Source organism: Mustela erminea, chromosome 2, assembly GCF_009829155.1.
Source record: "Mustela erminea isolate mMusErm1 chromosome 2, mMusErm1.Pri, whole genome shotgun sequence".
Lineage (NCBI taxonomy): Eukaryota > Metazoa > Chordata > Mammalia > Carnivora > Mustelidae > Mustela > Mustela erminea.
The window spans coordinates 60,251,520-60,272,056 of NC_045615.1; the positions used below are offsets into that span (position 1 = coordinate 60,251,520).

Consider the following 20,537-nt stretch of genomic DNA (forward strand, 5'->3'; position numbering starts at 1 on the left):
CTCATAGAGACAGTGTGGTCTCAGGTCCCGTGGGGTCACAGAAGGATTGGGAGCATCTGAGTGTAGCAGAGCTTGCAGGTCTTAGAGTGGGGAAGCCAGCTACAGAGACGGAGCCGAGGAGTGAGCTCTCAGCTTGTGGTTACCTTAAGCTGTGATCTGTGGCACAGTCAGACCACTGCTCTTTGAGCAGGGACCCCACAACTGGCAGATCCGAGGAGATCCACCTTCCTCCACCAGAAAAGCAATAAGGCAGGAATCTGCTGGTTTTGGAGACTCCAAATAGGGCTGTGTGCCAGAGACAGAAACACTCGGTCACAGGCCGGGTGAACTCCGAGCACAGCCAGACACCAGGGAGATGGTAGTGATTGACTGCTTTTCTCTAAATGTGCACGGAGGAGTGGAGCTCCAAGCTCTTGGCTCCTCCAGGTGGAGATTGGGAGGCCGCCATTTCATTCCCATCCTCCACAGCTCTACGGAAAGCATTTAAGGAAGAAAAGCTCCCAAGAGCAAACCCGAGCAGATTACATAGCCCAGCCCCTGGCAAGGGTGGTGCAATTCTGCCTCAAGCAAAGACATTTGAAAATCACTACAACAGGTCCTTCCCCCAGAAGATCAGCAATAACATCCAGCCAAGACCAAGCTCACTGATCAAGGAGAACAGTGGAATTCCAAAGGAGGGGAAAGCAAAGCATGGAATTCATGGCTTTCTCCCCATGATTCTTTAGCCTTGAAAAGTTAATTAAATTTTTTTAATTTTATTTTTTTCTTATTCTAATTTTTTTAACTTTTCCTCTTTCCTCATTTAACATTTTTAACTAGTTTATCTTAACAATACATTTCTTTAAAAAAACCTTTTTAAACATTCATTATTATAGTCATATTTTATCCTTCATTGTATCTAACTTTATTTTCTGTATATACATAGGGTTGTTTTTTTTTTTTTTTTTCTAAGAAATTTTGGGATACAATTTCTTCTGCTTTCTACAGATCAAAATATACCCTAAATCTAGCACAGGGCTTTGTTCTAGCCTCCAGCCTGAGCAAATTCTCTCCACTTTCTTTTTCTTTTTTTTCCAACAAACTTATCAATCTGTTTTTTAGAATTTTATTTTTAATTTTCATCTTTACAGTCCTATTCCATCCCTTCATCGTGTTTACTCTAGCTTTGTGTATATATATATATGGTTTTCTTTCTTTAAAATTTTGGGAGGTAGTTTCTTCTGAGAGACCAAAATACACCCAAAATCAAATGAGTGGCTCGGTTCTATTCAACAGTTTAATGTATTTTTTTTTTTAATTTTTTAAAATTTCTTTTAATTTCCTCTTACCCCTTTCTTCTTCCCCCAATTTGGGGTCTCTTCTGATTTGGTCAGCCTACATTTTTCTGGGGTCTTTGCCACCCTTTTAGTATTTTATTCTCTTTTTCATATATTCTTACCTGGATAAAATGACATGTTGGAAAAACTCACCACAAAAAAAAAAGAAAGAACAAGAGGCAGTACCGAAGGCTAGGGACCTAATCAATACGGCCATTAGTAATATGTCAGATCTAGAGTTCAGAATGACAACTGTCAAGATGCTAGCTGGGATCAAAAAGGTATGGAAGATATTAGAGAAACCCTGTCTGGAGAGATAAAAGCCCTTTCTGTAGAAAGAAAAGAACTAAAATCTAACAAACTGAAATTTTAAAAAAGCTATTAATGAGGTGCAATCAAAAATGGAGGCTCTTACTGCTAGGATAAATGAGGAAGAAGAGACAATTAGTGATATAGAAGACCCAATGACAGAGAATAAAGAAGCTGAGCAAAACACAAACAACTATTGGACCACAAGGGGAGAATTCGAGAGATAAACAATATCATAAAACAGAACAATATTAGAATAATTGGGATTCCAGAAGAAGAAGTAAGAGAAAGGGAAGCAAAAGGTATATTAGAGTGAATTACAGCAGAGAATTTCCCTAACATGGCAAAGGGAACAAGCATCAAAATCTGGGAGGCACAGAAATCAATATCAATAAAAATAGGTCCACACACAGTCGTCTAATAGTTAAATTTACAAGTCTTAGTGACAAAGAGAAAATCCTGAAAGCAGCTCCGGACAAGAAGTCTGTAACATACAATGATAAAAATATTAGATTGGCAACAGACTTATCCACAGAGACTTGGTGGGCCAGAAAGAATTGGCATGATATATTCAGAGCACTAAATGAGAAAAACATACCACCAAGAATACTATATCCAGCTAAGCTATCACTGAAATAGAAGGGAGAGATAAAAAGCTTCCAGGAAAAACAAAAACTAAAAGAATTTAGTTTTGTCTCTAATTGTAATTGTAAATTGTAAACACCAAACCAGCCCTATGGGAAATATTGAAAGGGGTCCTCTAAGCAGAGAGAGCCAAAAAGTAGTAGACCAGAAAGGAACAGAGATAATATACAGTAACAGCCACCTTACAGGCAATACAGGGGCACTAAATTCATATCTCTCAATAGTTACCCTGAATGTAAATGGGCTAAATGTCCTCAATCAAAAGACACAGGGTACCAGAATGGATAAAAAAAAATACCCATCAATATGCTGCCTACAAAAACTCATTTTAGACCCAAAGACACCTCCAGATTTAAAGTGAGGGGGTAGAAAACAATTTACTATACTAGTGGACATCAAAAGAAAGCTGGGGTGGCAATCCTTTTATCAGATAATTAGATTTTAAGCCAAAGACTGTAGTAAGAGATGAGGAAGGACACTATATCATACTCAAAGGGTCTGTCCAACAAGATCTAACAATTTTAAATATCTATGCCCTTAACATGGGAGCAGCCAACTATATAAACCAATTAATAATAAAATCAGAGAACCACATTGACAATAATACAATAATAGTAGGGGACTTTAACACCCCCCTCCCTGAAATGGACAGATCATCCAAGCAAAAGATCAACAAGGAAATAAAGGCCTTAAATGACACACGGGACTAGATGTACATCACAGATATATTCAGAACATTCCATTCTAAAGCAACAGATTACACATTGTTCTCTAGTGCACATGGAACATTCTCCAGAATAGATCACATCCTGGGTCACAAATCAGGTCTCAACTGCTACCAAAAGATTGGGATCATTCCCTGCATATTTTCAGACCACGTGTACTGAAGCTAGAACTCAGTCACAAGAGTAAAGTTAGAAAGAACTCAAATACATGGAGGCTAGAGAGCATCCTACTAAAGCCTGAATGGGTCAACCAGAAAATTAAAGAAGAACTGAAAAAATTCATGGAAACAAATGATGATGAAAACACAACGGTTCAAAATCTGTGCAACACAGCAAAGGCAATCCTGAGAGGAAAATGCATAGCAATACAAGCCTTTCTCAAGAAACAAGAAAGGTCTCAAGTATACAGCCTAACCCTACACCTAAACAAGCTAGAGAAAGAACAACAAAGAAAGCCTAAACCCAGCAGAAGAGAAGTCAGAGAAAAAGAAACAAACACAGCAGAAGTCAGAGAAATAGAAACAAACCAAAAAAAAAAAAAAAAAAAAAAACCAGGAAAAAATCAAAGAAACTAGGAGCTGGTTCTTTGAAAGAATTAGTAAGATTGGTAACCCCCTGGCCAGACTTATCAAAAAGAAAAGAGAAAGGACCAAATTAACAAAATCATGAATGAAAGAGAAGAGATCACAACCAACACCAAAGAAATACAATTATAAGAACATATTATGAACAGCTATACGCCAGCAAATTTGACAATCTGGAAGAAATGGATGCATTCCTAGAGACATATAAATTACCACAACTGAACCAGGAAGAAACAGAAAACCTGAACAGACCCATAGCCAGTAAGGAGACTGAAACAGTCATCAAAAATTGGAAGGGGAGGTGAACCATGAGAGACTAAACAATCTCTCTGAAAAACAATCCGAGGGTTTTGAAGGGGCGGGGGGTGGGAGGTCGGGGTACCAGGTGGTGGGTATTATAGAGGGCACGGATTGCATGGAGCACTGGGTGTGGTGCAAAAATAATGAATACTGTTATGCTGAAAATAATAAATAAATAAATATCTCCAAACAAACAAGAGCCCAGGGCCAGACGGCTTCCTACGGTAATTCTACCAAATATTAAAGAAGAATTAATACCTATTCTCCTGAAACTATTCCAAAAAAATAGAAATGGAAGGAATACTTCCAAACTCATTTTATGAAGCCAGCATTACCTTGATCCCAAAACCAGACAAACACCCCCTCAAAAAAGAGAATTATTTATTATTAATTTATTAATTATTATTTATTATTTATTGGAATTTCCAATATCCTTGATGAACACAGATGTGAAAATTCTCACCAAAATACTAGCCAATAGGATCCAACAGTACATTAAAAGGATTATTCACCATGACCTAGTGGGATTTATTCCAGGGCTGCTAGGTTGATTCAACATCCGCAAATCAATTAATGTGATGCAATATATTAATAAAAGAAAGAACAAGAACCATAGGATTCTCTCAATAGATGCTGAAAAAGCATTTGACAAAGTACAGCATCCTTTCTTGATCAAAATTCTTCAAAGTGTAGGGATAGAGTGTAGGGATAGTACATACCTCAATATCATCAAAGCCATCTAGGAAAAACCCACACCAAATAACTTTCTCAATGGAGAAAAACTGAGAGCTTTTCTGCTAAGGTCAGGAACACAGCAGGGATGTCCATTATCACCACTGCTATTCAACACAGTACTAGAAGTCCTAGCTTCAGCAATGAGACAACAGAAAGAAATTCAAGGTGTCCAAATCAGCAAAGAAGAAGTCAAACTATCACTTGTTACACATGATATGATACTTTGTGGAAAACCCAAAAGACTCCACTCCAAATCTGCTAGAACTTGTATAAAAATTCAGTAAAGTGTCAGGATATAAAATCAATGCACAGAAATCAGTTTCATTTCTATACACCAACAACAAGACCGAAGAAAGAGAAATTAAAGAGTTGATCCCATTTACAATTGCACCTCAAACCATAAGATACCTAGGAATAAACCTAACCACAGATGCAAAGAATCTGTACTCAGAAAATTATAAAGTACTCATGAAAGAAATGGAGGAAGACACAAAGAAATGGAAAAATGTTCCATGCTCATGGATTGGAAGAACAAATATTATGGAAAATGTCTATGCTACCCTAAAGCCATCTACATGTTTAATGCAATCCCTATCAAAATACCATCCTTTTTTTTTTTTTTTCAAAGAAATGGAACAAATAATCCTTAAATTTATATGGAACCAGAAAAGACCTCAAATAGCCAGAGGAATGTTGAGAAAGTAAGTCAAAGTTGGTGGCATCACAATTTCAGACTTCAAGCTCTATTACAAAGCTGTCATCATCAAGACAGCATGGTACTGACACAAAAACAGACACATAGATCAATGGAACAGAATAGAGAGCCCAGAAATAGACCCTCAACTCTATGGTCAACTAATCTTTGACAAAGCAGAAAAGAATGTCCAATGGAAAAAAGACAGCCTCTTCAACAAATGGTGTTGGGAAAACTGAACAGCCACATGCAGAAAAATGAAACTGGACCATTTCCTTATACCACACATGAAAACAGACTCAAAATGGACGAAGGATCTCAATGTGAGAAAGGAATCCGTCCATATCCTTGAGGAGAACACAGGCAGCAACCTCTTCTACCTCAGCTGCAGCAACTTCTTCCTAGAAACATCACCAAAGGCAAAGGGAAGCAAGGGCAAAAATGAACTATTTCATCAAGATCAAAAGCTTTTGCACAGCAAAGGAAACAGTTGACAAAACCAAAAGACAACTTACAGAATGGGAGAAGATATTTGCAAATGACATATCAGATAAAGGGTTAGTATCCAAAATCTATAAAGAACTTATCAAACTCAACATCCAAAAAACAAATAATCCAATCAAGAAATGAACAGAAGATATGAACAGACATTTTTGCAAAGAAGACATCCAGATGGCCAACAGACACATGAAAATGTGCTCCACATCACTTGGCTCAGGGAAATACAAATCAAAACCACAATGATGTATCACTTCACACCAGTCAAAATGTCTCAAATTAACAAGTCAGGAAACGACAGATGCCGGCAAGGATGTGGAGATAGGTGAACCCTCCTACACTGTTGGCAGTAATGCAAGCTGGTGCAGCCACTCTGGAAAACAGCATGGAGGTTCCTCAAAAAGTTGAAAATAGAACTACCCTATGACCCAGCAATTGCACTACTGGGTACTTACCCTAAAGATACAAATGCAGTGATCCGAAGGGGCACATGCACCCAAATGTTTACAGTAGCAATGTCCACAATCGCCAAACTATGGAAAGAACCTAGATGTCCATCAACAGATGCATGGATAAAGAAGATGTGGGGTGTGTGTGTGTGTATGTGTGTAGTCTTCTTTATTACATATATAGTGTATATAATATTCTTTATTATATATAGTGTATACACACACACACACACACACACAAATGGAATATTATGCATCCATCAAAAGAAATGAAATCTTGACATTTGCAACGACATGGAGAGAACTAGAGGGTATTACACTGAGCGATATAAGTCAATCAGAGAAAGACAGTTATCATGTGATCTCCCTGGTATGAAGAATTTGATAAGCTGAGTGGGGGGTCTGGGAGGTAGGGAAGGAAAAAAATGAAACAAGATGGGATCTGGAGGGAGACAAACCATAAGAGACTCTTAATCTCACAAAACAAACTGAGGGTTGCTGGGGGGGGGGGTCGGTATGGAGAGGATGGTTGGGTTATGGACATTGGGGAGGGTATGTACTATGGTGAGTGCTATGAAGGGTGCAAGCCTGGCAATTCACAGACCTGTACCCCTGGGGCAAATAATACATTGTAAGTTAATAAAAAAGGAATTAACAAAGCAAAACAAAACAAAATAAAAACAAACCAAAAAAATGACAAACAGGAGAAGAGAAATAATGTACTTATCACATGCATATAGCGCACCAGACACTGGTACACAGTTAACCTGTAACAAATTATTCAATTTGCATAAAAATGTATTAGCATAAATATTTCTGCTCACCATTTAACAGAAGAGCAAACAAAGGCCAGAGACGTGAACTGATTTTCCCTGTATCATAACAATGAACATTTTACTGCTGAGATGTGAACACTGGCCCATGTAACTGCAAAACCCTTGCTTCCTCCTCCACATTTAGCTGCCCTGCAAGGAAAAGGAGATACAGAGAAAGCACCAGAAAAGTAGTAGCTAAAATGGCAGGAGAAGGTTAGTAGAGCATCACAGACACTACCTAATGAGCAATTCCAAAACAGAGGGAATGGCTTCCAGTGAAAAATTTGCCTTTATATTCCTAGCTTTCAGTCAACAATAAGTACTCAAATATGTACTAAACTACAGGAATATCTCAAAAAAAAATGAGAATGAGTGTTAAGAATATAGCGCACTGTTGGGGCCGCCTGGGTGGCTCAGTAGTTAAGCATCTGCCTTCGGCTCAGGTCATGATCCCAGAATCCTGGGATCAAGCCTGGCATCAGGCTTCTTGCTCACCAAGAGGCCTGCTTCTCCCTCTCCCACTTCCACTGCTTATGTGCCTTCTCTCGCTGTCTCTCTCTCTATGTCAAATAAATAAAATCTTTTAAAAAAAGAAAAAGAAAAAGAAAGTAGTGTACTATCTAGAAAAATCACCTCAAAGGGAAATTTTAGATAAAGAGTACTGATTTTTTTTATACATGACTAAATACTTGAGGAAATGATGAAAAGAGGAAGGTGCACATGAAGACTAGCTCACAGACGGAAATAATAGAGTAGCACAGAGTAAGGGTTAACCAGATGGGTCCATGGATCAGGATGTCTGGGTTTAAACCCTAACTTGGTATGTGTGTGACCTTGGTCAAGTTACTTAACTTCCCTGTACATCACTTTCCACATCGTTAACATGGAGATAATTACCATACTTATGTCACAAGGCTGTTACTGTAAGGAGTAAATGAGTTACTGTATGTGAAGCACTGAAGAAAATGTCTGACACAGAGTCTTCAGTATTAACTAGTCTTTCAAGAAGCTGCAGAGTGTAGGGAAGGAGTAAAGTTGGGAAATCTTGGGGAGAAGCAGAGTCAGGAAAAGAAGAATATGTTAAGGTAAAAAAGACTCAAGCATGTTTGTGGACATGGAGAGAAGGAGAAATTCAGGAAAGGTCAATGGAAACAGAAGAAACTGTGGGAAAGATGAACACATTTGGAGGAACTGGCCTTAAGAAAAGATAAAGAATACAAGTCCTGATACAATGAAGAGGTGGAGAGCAGAAGAGGAAACAGAGCAGTTTTCAGGACGTAAACGAGGAGGTGAGATAGCAAAGGTCACAGATTCCAAAGAAAGACCTCCGTCTCACTAAAGGAAGCAAAGGTAAGAGTGGGAATTTTGCAGACTAATGAAAAGATTTTAGAAGAGAGATTCTTGAAAATTTCAAAAGATTCATTAGAGATGCGTAAAAGTAGAGTTAATACTGGTGAAGTGTGGGCTAAATTCAGAGAAGATTCAGGTATCAGCTTTTGGGACGTTTCCAACACAAAGACTAGAGCCAGGTAAAATGGTGCATGGGGCAAGAAGTGTTGAACCGGATCCAGAGCAATTCCACTGACAGCCCAGCCCTACCCAGAATTCTCCTTCACCACAGTCTAGGGGCATCACGTGCCTGTCACTAAACCAGCTTTTTCATAAACAGCAGTCGATCAAAATCAATGAAAATAATCTCTTATATCGTTTTATTACTTACGTAGTTTTCAGTTTTAACTAATGGCTAATATAACCATCTACAGGAAAGTAACCGATTTCTATTTTATGAACTACTCTGATTTTAAACAGCAAATAGCTTTTTGGTGAAATACAGCAGAGCTGTATCAACTGGACAAGACTGGAGGAGATTATGCTGAGTGAAATAAGTCAATTATCATATGGTTTCACTTACTTGTGGAGCATAAGGAATAACACGGAGGACACTGGGAGATGGAGAGGAGAAGTGAGCTGGGGGAAATCAGAGGGGTAGACAAACCATGAGGGACTGTGGACTCTGAGAAACAAACTGAGGGTTTTGGAGGGGAGGGGGGTTGGGGGGTTGAATGAACCTGGTGGTGGGTATTAAGGAGGGCACATATTACATGAAGCACTGGGGTGTGGTGCATAAACAATGAATCTTGGAACATTGAAAAAATAAGTAAATAGATAGATAGGTAAGTAAGGCCAAAAAAAAAAAAGGAAAGAAATACAGCAGACCAGACATATATATTTATCTGTAGCCCCTCCTAAAACTCCTTAAAATAAATAAATAAAGGAGTCATCATGTCACAGAACAAAAAGAATGGGAGATTGTATGACAACATGGAGATACTTATTTTAGAAAATGAAAAGTGGAGGATGTAGTCGAACTGACTTCCTATGAGAAAAAAAGTCAACAAGAAACAAAGTGATGTGGGGCCCAGAACTTCAGAGAAGTTTAGGAAATGAAGGCACCAAGTACCTCGAACAGGTGAAGCATGAAACTAAAAATAAGAGAATTCATTGTAAGTTTATTAAGGAGCAATCAGAACCCCAGCTCTTTGCTCCTAAGACAATGCAGCAAGGCAAACACCCCACATGACTGGAGATTCACCCTTTGAGACTACTGAACCAGAGAGACTTTTACGTCAAGGACACAAGGCAAACTGAAGTCTGCAGTGAGATGCGGAGCTGAAGACGGGGTATTAAGTCAAAACTGCACAGTGCCCCATTCCTTTCTGCTCCCACCGCACTTCCAACACAGGCAGCCAGGAAGGCTCACCACCCTTGCCACCTCCAGGTAAGAACAGAGAAAAACCAACCACCTGAGAGAAAAGACCAATGGACAAGCCCTTCACATATGGGCTTCCTGATTAGTTCTTTTTTTTTTTTTTCTATCTCATATTTTAAAAAGAATGCTTTCCACATTCAGTGTAATATTTCACTTGTTATGAAAGCACACAAAATCTGTCTGTTCTATCCCACTGATATGTACCTGTACTTAGAAGAGTGCCAAGAACATATCAGGTGCTCAATAAATGTTTGAGGAATGAATTAAATGTATTTAACAGCTATTAGATTCTGATGGAGATCCAAGCAACTCAAAAATATTCTCTCCGTATTTGGAGAGTATCATTTCGTGTCAGTTGTTGACAAAGGAAGTGTCCCTAACATCGCCACATTTTACAGCTGAATTCCACTTCCCTGCACCTCAGTTTTAAAGATAAAAGGTACAACAGTTAACTTCTAAAAACAGCTGATATTAATGTTTCTTCTATTAGGAAAAAAAGTGATGCCTATCACTTTATATTTACTGACACTGATTCCTAAAGAAAAGCACAAAAGGTTTCCTTTAGAGAAAGACTGATTACAGACTACAGGAGAAATAAGCCAGATGGTCCCCCTAGTGACCTAGAAAACTACCACTCCCCGGAGTACCACCCCTGCCTAAGCAATCAACACCTAATAAAAATCCAGTCCTTCTAAAGCTGTAGATTCACGCGGACAAGACCCATTTGGTTGCATAGATACTGAAATGACTCCTCTACAGGGTTGTACAATCGTCAGAGAGGGAGAAGAACAAAGCAAGTGTCACAAGCTGAGCTGTGAAACACTACCTCATAGCAGTAACTGAGTAACTGTGCTCCCCTTCTTCCCTCATAACAGCTTTCTTTTATTTCCCTGTGACTCCCAGGTTGTCCTGGAAATACGCATGCTCCGGCATACAGGCACCTGTGAGCCTGTGCACATGCGTGTGTGCACACACATGTGCACGCGTGCACACCTCCCCCTCTCTCCCCACACACACAATCCTGTGAGTCCCATGGATTGTGCATCTACAGGGTCTGGAACAAGGCTATTAAGGAAGTCTCACTAATTTGTCTAAGTATGTAAAAGTTATAATCAAACTAAAGAACTGTTGAATAAAATCTCTCCTATCCTCTTAAAAGGTCATAGATACCCTTCCATGGCAATACATTTTTTTAAAATGCATAAAGCTATGGTTTTTATATGACTGGACACAAACAAAATACCAAAGGCAACTAAGTTAAGTATTATTGCACATCTGAATATTCAATGATGGACCAGAATTGTTTGGAATGAATACCAGTAAAGATATCCCTAAATCTTGGATTTTAATTATTCTGTAATTCTTTTGTTCTTCATATAGTCCAGCAAAATCAAAAATCGTGCTATTATCATCTAGATTGTCAGATAATATGCATTCTATTAATAGAATGTCAAATTAGACTACTTTTCTTAACTTGCTCTTAGTTTCTTATTATTTTCAATTTGAAAAAACTTGACTGTTTTGAAGCAAGAGCAACAAGAATCATCAACAAAATTCTTAAGGCAATACTTGAACTTAGACATGAACCATGAATCTTCCATATCCTGTTCAATTCTCACAATGGAGCATCCAGGTTAATTATTTTTATTATATAAAATATTAGAGAGTATTTTAATTTTATTATTGAAGTCACTATCATTTATATTACACTATCTACTGTCTATTAAAGCAATATCTAAAACTTTACGGCATTTCTTAAATTCTACTTCTTTCAATTTTTTTAATGCAATATAAAGAGCAAACCAAAAATAATGATACATTACTCAGTTTAAGTCTCTCTTCATTTAATACTATGCCTTCAACCAAAAGAGCCAGAAAGTAGACCCCATAAGAAATTAGTGTCAGGGGTATTTGTACGGTTCATTTCAAGGCCTGGTGCATGGTTGTCATCCTGGAACACAACTTCTCTGCCTTCAGCTGGACTTCCCATTCCTAGAAGTATATTTCCAGAATCCTAGCTTCATTACACTCTCTCACTAGATTTATAGCTTATTACTGTTTATAATTTCACAGCTGATTCTTTTTTTTTTTTTTAAGATTTATTGACTGATTTATTTAGAGGGATAGAGATCACAAACAGGGTGGGGACGGACAGAGGGAAAGGGAGAATCTTAAGCAGACTCCACGCTGAGCACAGAGCCTAACACGGGGATCCATCTCAGGACCCTAAGGATCATGACCTGAGCAGAAATCAAGAGTCATATGCTTAACTGACTGAGCCACCCCATCGCCCTCCACAATCATTTCTATTCAATATTGACAGAATTGTGCCATTCATCTCCAGCGTTGATGTCAGGAAATCCAAAGCCATTTATTTAGCTTCTAGCGCCCTTGTATGTATATAGCCCATTTGGTTAGTCTCGAAGATTTTAGAATGTTCTTTTCTGAGATAGCTGCATGGCTGGCTCTTCTTTCTCATTATCTAATTCTCTGCTGATCTCTGTAGGGATCTTTCTTGATCAAGGAAGTTCCCACATACCACTCCCACATCACCATTTTCTTTAAAGAGTCCATTTATTTATTTTCAGAGAGAGAAAGACAGAGAGAGTGTGAGCCTGAGTAGAAGGAGAGGCAGAGGAGAGAAAGAGAAGCAGACCCCCCATTGAGCAGGGAGCCCAATATGGGGCTCAATCCCAAGACCCCGGGACCGTGACCCAAGCCAAAGGCAGACACTTAACTAACAAGCCACCCAGGGACCCCCTCCATCACCTTATTTTATTTAAATCGAAGTACATCTTGTTATGTGGTATTTTCTAGTTTTACTCTTTTCTATATTGTCCATTAAATAAACTTTAATTTTACAAGAATTCATGTGCTTCTGACTCCCCAGTGCCTAGGACAGTGAGCAGGTCCTCAATAAATGGTTATTGGGTAAATGAATAAAAGCCTGTGTACTAGCTTTACTTCCAGAAGTAGAGTAAGAATAACTTTTCAACTGATATTTCTAAATTACATGAAACAGGATCATGTGTAGGATCCCATTCTTGTCATGGTGTTTATATTTACTACAAACATGTCTTCTGGCAATAGTAAATTATAAATTAGGAGGAGTCCAAAAACTTTAAAACTAAAATCGAACTTTTTAACAGTTCAATTTGTCTTCAGAAAGCAAAAGTCTCAGGCCAAATTATGTCCTTTCCTTACAAAAAATTCATAGTTATTAGGTTAAGAGTTAATGTCATCATCTTGATTCCAGTAGAGCAATGACCTAAAGAAGATAATCAGGAAAGGTATGCAAGCATGTAGGCTTCAGTATCAGATGACTTTGGTCCTGATCTAAGCTTTGCCATGTAGGAGCTACCTGTCCCTGGGTTTGTTATTTAACCTCTTTAAGCTACAGTCTCCGAATTATGACAGTACTTATCTCCTAGGCTATGATGAGGGTCCAAGCAGATCATTCATTTAAAATTCCAGGCAGAGTCCCTGAGCATTAATAAATGTTATCTATAATTATTGCAAGAAATTATCTATTTGAACATTTTCACATTCTTTGCAAAATCTTGGCTGAAAGTATCATTCATTACATTGCAAGAAATAATTTCTTCTCTTAGCTCAGTGCTAATACAAAAATGCCTCTTCAACCACACTTGAGATTTTCCTTAATCAGGTGGGGCAAAATATATGACTGATGTTTTCTTTCCAGAAGGAAACTCAGGTCATTTGCCATAATAACCTGTTCCAGATACCTTTTTTTCTACTTTTTTATTTTTTCTTAGCTGGCTTTCCTTGATTTTGTTTTCAGTATTTCTTTTTTATGTTGTGTTTAACTTTGTATCTTATGGCTCTACTATTTACCAACTGAGTGACCCTCCGGAACTTTTTCAACATCTGAACTTCCATTTCCCTGGTCTGTCAAATGAGAACTGTTGTGAGCACCAATGATACTGTCACCTAACACCCTTTTCAATATCTGCTCTTCTACTCCATCCATATGCCCTGCACCCATACAAGGGCCCAACTCTCTAGATTAGTCTAGAAGTGGATATCTAATTCAAGCCTGACCAAGGAGACACTTGCCAGGAATTTTGGACTTAGGACTGAAAGAGTCTGGTCAGTTTCCTTCTAGTGACTGAAACTGCAAGACATAAACCTCAGGGGTCGCAAGTGGCTATTTCCCACATATGGAAGGAGCCGGTGCACAGAGAAAGAAGAAATTACTGTAAGCTATAGGGAAGAGGAAGACAAGGAGTTCTAATGGTTCTAATGGCTTCTAAGTTCTTGCTCTTCCTAAAGCCTGGCTGTTCCATGAGACAGCCTACTATCTTTCCAATAAAGTCTCCTTTCTGCATACATAATTTGGGTTTGATATCCAGCACTTGAAACCAAAATAGTTCTAATATGTAGAAAATAAACTATTTTGAATAATTGTTATAAAATACAAGAGGGGCACTCGGGTGCCTCAGTAGGTTAAGCGTCTGCCTTGGGCTCAAGTCATGATCCCAAGGACTGGGGATCAAGCCCCAAGTCGAGGCTCCTTGCTCAGTGGGGAGCTGCTTCTCCCTCTGCTGCTCTCCCCCTACTTGTACGTGCTCTCTATGTCAAATAAATAAATAAAACCTTTTTTAAAAATATTGAAAGTAAAAGTAAAAGAAATAAAACAAGTGCCTAGCATAGTACCTGGCATATAATATTCACTCAAGAAATGATACCTACTGGGGCACCTGGGTAGCTCAGTGGGTTAAAGCCTCTGCCTTCGGCTCGGGTCATGATCCCAGGGTCCTGGGATCAAGCCCCACACCGGGCTCTCTGCTCAGCGGGGAGCCTGCTTCCCTCCTCTCTCTCCACCTGCCTCTCTGCCTACTTGTGATCTCTGTCAAATAAACAAATAAAATCTTTAAAAAAAAGAAAGAAAGAAAGAAAGAAACGATACCTATTAACATTACTTAGAAGTTGTGTACTAGCTTTACTTTACAAATTCTAAATCAATTAATTAATGAACACAATTTTAATAGCTTATAAATCTTTTTCTTTTCTTGCAGTTTCAAAATTACTCAAAGGGATTCTTTGGTTTGGGATCTTGAAAGAATTGCAAAATAAGAGAAATGCTCTGATTAAGTTTGCTACATATCACTGTATAAATCTAAGTAACTCATACATATACTTAAATAATCTTAGAGAATAATAAAGTCTGAGATCCAGTAACCCTCCGTTTCTTACTTAACTCACTTGTTCAGGGTAAATATATGGAGGAAAATTAGAAAAAGAATACAGACTAACATTCCACAGATCCCTCATACACAAAAATAAGTCAGACACATTTAAGTGTGTAAAATACTGATTTGGCTACATTCACAGAAGTCTTCAGATTTTATAAAGGATGCAATATAGCAAAGAAAAAAATGGAATCACCATACCTGTAGAGATACCACGCTGACGTTATCAAAATGGATATGTCCATTAGGTTCTGTGACAGCTGGATTTGCATAACACGTCACACCATTGATGGCAGGTAATGTTTTAGGTTGATGAGTTTTCTCATGAGAAGGACCAAAGTCATCATTTCTAAAGTGAGTGTGATCATTCTACATAAAAAAATTTAAAAAGCAAGAGGAGGTTATAAGAATAAAAAATGATGGCTCACACAAAGTAGAGAGTTTAGAGCTTTTTATTTGTAAGAGAAAATTCACACATCTATTCAATATATAATCTTTTTAGACTTACAAATATATCTTCATTTATTATGTTGTGCTTTCTCATGTTAGGCTATGTATGCCTTCTTATTTTGATGAACACAAATGAATACAGATTGTGCACATTTTTCTTGACATTAAATTATTGGTACTTATTCCAAATTCTACATTGTGAATCGTTTCTCTTATATTTATGAATATATTGACTCTTTTCTTCCTCCTCACATTCACAAGTCTAATAACTGAGCTGTTCACGTAATTATAAGAATAAAATTCCTGAGGCACCAGGGTGGCTCCGTCAGTTAAGCAGCTGACTCTTGATTTCAGGTCAAGCTAAGCTCTCAGGATTGTGAGATGGAGGGAGCCCTGTGGCAGGCTCTGCTCTGGGCATTCTCTCTCTGTCTATCTTTCTTTCTGCCTCTCACTCTGCTCATGCTTTCTCTCTCTCTTCCTCAAAAAAATAAAATAAAATAAAATAAAATTCTTGCCTTATTTGCCTATAAAGCTATATAAAGTAGCTTTAAGAGGTCAAACAAACATTTTCAATAAAGTCTATTTACCTGACCATATGTCTTTAATAACATCTTAAGCACTCTTTCAAAAAAGAAAAGCAAGTAAAATCCACCAAACACAGCAACTGCCTTCTCAACATAGTTGTCACTTTTGGGATTGAATCCAAATGCCTGAGAGAGGGGGAAAAAAAAATCAGGTAAAACAAGTAATTTAACCTGATTTCTGGAAAACAATACATCTTTCAGTATACAATTTTCATCAAAGTTCTAAGCCCATCTTCAGATCAGGTAATATGGGGAATTTAACCACCAAAATCACAAAACAAAAACTCTGAAACTTAAGTAACCAAACTGTAAGAGATCATACAGGAGTCTTATAACCAGAAGAAGTTCTATTACTAAAACCCCCAGAGTATCTTAGTTTCCTAACTATAAGATAGTTTCCTACCTTCAACAATATTTACCTTGGAAGAGAAAGCTTTTCATAGTAAAGGAGAAGCACTGATTCCTACCTTTATAGATAATATTAGATATGAATAATAAAGAAAAATGAGACACTGATAATCCATTTTCTCTAAAAGTAATATACTTGTCCATTATATCCAGATTCAAATTTTTAAAGCAAATATGACAAGCCATTTGGATTACTGTTTTCTCAAGAGAGATCCTTTTAAACCCAGAGGATCCTGGTTGGCCCTAAAGAGATAAAGAATTCAAGGGCTGGGCCCAAGAATGAAGAAGAAAAGATTTCTTTCACACCCACACATACCCATGAGAATGAAATAATCTACTGTCTAAAGGACACAGGGAAAGAGCTAGGGTTTGAAATTATGAAGAGTCCAGGTTTTCCTACCAGACAAGACACACAAACTTAAATAAAAGCTACAATGAATGTCTGAGGACACTTTGTGGTATCTCTTCAGTAAATCTGACATTGCAGGCTCTTCAAAAAATAAGTAAATAATAAAAGTATGTAGAAAAATTAAGTTTGCCAAATGCAAGACAAAATAAAGGTTCAGGCCCTCAGAGGTATCCCAGAGCTGTCTGGGCACGTCCTGGTGGCTGGCCTCCTAGAATATTAATTTTATCTCTGACACTGATATCCCCTGTAGCTTGAGACAAGCTTTTTCATCCACTGTGATTCAGCTTTCTCTTCTTCAACGCTATCAACCAGACCATAAAATGCTGTGAGAATTATGGAGCCTTAAAAATGTACAAAGTGCTAAAAAAAAAAAAAAAAAAAAAATGTACAAAGTGCTAAAACATCTAAAAGGAACAATTATTCACAGAAACAAACAGCCAAGATCCTTACCTCTGGAATAAGCTGGAAAATGGCATTTGAAAATAGAGTCCCAATAGCCAGACCCACGAAAAAGGTCAAAACCTTAGGGAAGTAAGATTTCTTTAGCAGTGGAGTCAAAATCAATCCGAGGAGAGATGCCAAATTAATAACTGTCACTGACAGGAATCCATATCCCCAAACTGCAGATCAGAAGTAAAGAGCAGAAATTAATCAGAGCAATGAAGCCAAATGAAGTCTTACTGTACAAGAAGCCTGAAACAACTTTTTCTTTGAAAGCTTGAAACAGATCTTCTTTAAAATAACAAGATCTTCTCAACAAAATTTATGCAGAGAACTGTGAACATAAATGCAGAATAATAAATACTAATAGTAATACTGCTGATACTGTCATCAGCCCTAAACTACTCAAAGGCTCAAAGAATTTTCTAGCTTGCAAGAAATGTGGAAGACATCTGGAATGGTGACAAACCACCTAAACCCCAGAGGCTCCAAGTCACCTACTTTCATCTGTAGCTCAAAGCCTCCTTTAAAACTCAGCCTTTCAGAGGAATACAGAGGCGGTGTGAGTTTCAGGGGAAAAGTACAAAGTGATGGGTGGAGGGTAGGGGTGGAGATGGGTGGGTAGAAGTTAGCTTCAAGGTGACCAGAGTTGCTGACACTGCGCTTGTCATAATCACTGGTCTGCAGGATCCTATGGAGTGCACTTCCTTGGGAAGGCAGCACCTCGGCCCTCCAGCTGGGGCCCCCAGGACTTGGACTCAGCCCCACGTGGTGAGCACTCAAGAGGGGAGCACGTGGGAACCAGGGAGTAGCTTGTGTTGACCAACTCTACCAGATCAGGGCAAAAATACCTGTGCAATGAGGACTCTGATGACAGAAGGAGGTGGCGAGTCTTTTGACTCTGTCCCGTAAGGTCTGGTACCCAATAGGTGCATAATATTGCTTCCAGTGAAATGAATGAACGTTATCCTAAGCTCTACAGTGAGTGGTGTGTGTGACCTCCATTTCCCCAATCATCCTGGGTGGCGGGGGCGGGGGGGGGGGTGTTGATTTAAGGACACAATGGGAGTGCAAGCGAAGCATACCCAGGACATCTGCGGTCAGCACTGCAGGCCCCGGAACCACGCAACATGGCTTTACCTCCGCCCCACCCACTGTGCACGAAGGACAGCGTGAAAGATGAGGAAGCTGCCTCTGCCCTCTCGCTTCTTTAAAATGCCCAGAAAACATTTTTAAATGTTAGGTCCCTTTCCTTATGACTCTCAGTGGAGTACCGTAGCAATACTTAATGCTAACAAGTATTTGCCACTGCCAGATACATGCTAAGAAACTGACATGGAGGGACACCTGGGTGGCTCCATCGGTTAGGCAGCTGCCTTCTGCTCTGGTCACGATCCCGGGGTCCTGGGATGGAGCCCCACATTGGGCTCCCTGCTCAGCGGGGAGTCGGCTTCTCTCTCTCCCTCTGCCTGCTGCTCCCTTTGCTTGTGCTCTCTCTCACGCTCTCTGTCAAATAAATAAAATCTTGAAAGGGAGAGAGAGAGAGAGAGAGAGAGAGGAAGGAAGGAAGGAAGGAAGGAAGGAAGGAAACTGACATGTATTCATGAATTTGATCCTCACAAAACTCTGTGAGGTAAGGACTACTATCTCCTTCCCCATACAGTTGAGGAAACCAAAGCATACAGAGCTCCAGTGAGATGCCCGAGCCATGCAGACAGAAAGCTGGATTTTGAACCCAGGCAGTCTGGCTCTAAAGCTGACAAACATGAGCAATATGCTTCATTACTCCCATAGAGATATTCTAGTTTTTTAAAAAAACCCAGGGACTCAGCGAAACTGCAGATATTTTATATTGTGCTTCTTGAATATAAGGTTGCTCACCATTATTCCAGTTCAAGCGACTCTATCGACAAATAAACAACCTTAGCAAATGCTTATGGAGCCACACAGATAGACATAACTGTGGTTCCTGCCAACGAGGAGCCTAGATCTTCTGCATGGGGAACTGGGAAATGTGTAGGCACATACGCACACAAGGCAATACAGGTTGTCTATGCTGCATACCAAATAAAATGAACAGAGAGTAAACATTCCTATTTCCATGACAATCATCACAGCACTGACCATGACTTTATCTTCCCCAGATGCTTTCCTATCAGTTCCAGACCCCTGACCAGGCCCTGCACAGTCATCTCAGTAGAACTAGGAAGGTCCACCTCGTTCCCGGTTACTACCTTATCACCTAAAACAATACTATCTACTCCCCTCAGACTCTCCCCTTAGAGAAAACTCGCAATCCCACCTCTCCCTCCATGGTATAGGGATGTGTAGTTTCCTTTAACACAATAGCCTTCTGTCCCTTCACTAGCCTACATGCACTCATTCATTCAACAAATATTTATAATCTCAGACAGGATACGTAATGCTAAAACTGAAATTAAAACACAAAGAAGTTTCTCAGTACCAGACTGAGTCAAAATCGCATACATTTATGAAACACACTGCCTTCCCCTTAGAAATCTGGAACCTCCACAGATAGCAGAGACGTTACAATCAATTTCAACATCTCATCCACACCACTGAATTTCATAGATGACCGACGACCAAATCCTATCAGTTTTGCTCGAGACATAGCTCATCCAGCTTCTCCGTCCTCCTTGCCAATGCTTGGAGTTCGGGCCCTCATCAGCGTTCACTACCTCTTCTGACACATTATGACAGTCTTCTCCCCCTACATGACATGGCCACCAACCAGACTCACTATCCTAAAACACAACTTGGATCATCTCATGTCCCTATTCGAGACTGCTGTTCATAAACAGACTCCCACACAACTTTTCCAGTGTTATTTACATACTTCTCAACATGGCCTTTATGCTAACACAATGCTTTCCAAGTACAGAATTATCTTTACTTGTGATTCTTTATCTGAAAACATCTTTCTATCTTCCTTGCCTGAGAAACTCACGGGGTTTCTCTAACTAGACTCCAAGACATCTTCTCTAGAGCTTTCCCAGCTCCTCCAGGCAGCTGTCCCTCTCTCCTCAGGCTTCCCATGGCTCTTTGGTTAAAGGTAACTGGACCACATACCATGTTTATAAAATCCTTATATCATGACTCCTCTGAATTAGTTTTACTTTGGTTTTTCTTGTCTTTGAAGGAACTCAGGATTGGCTCTATATTAAGTGAACA

The 20,537-nt window shown here is 39.0% G+C and overlaps 1 protein-coding gene across 3 annotated transcripts in view; it reads right to left on the reverse strand.

Annotated features, from left to right (window-relative positions):
• Nucleotides 1–20,537, reverse strand: part of SLC39A8 (solute carrier family 39 member 8) — an 82,714-nt gene that overhangs the window by 31,924 nt on the left and 30,253 nt on the right. For all 3 annotated transcript variants that reach the window (XM_032333022.1, XM_032333020.1, XM_032333021.1), the window contains exons 4-6: nt 17,355–17,524; nt 16,091–16,213; nt 15,255–15,422 (exon numbers count right to left, since the gene is read on the reverse strand). In XM_032333022.1, the coding sequence (XP_032188913.1) occupies nt 15,255–15,422; nt 16,091–16,213; nt 17,355–17,524 (461 nt within the window). The remainder of the gene's footprint in view (nt 1–15,254; nt 15,423–16,090; nt 16,214–17,354; nt 17,525–20,537) is intronic.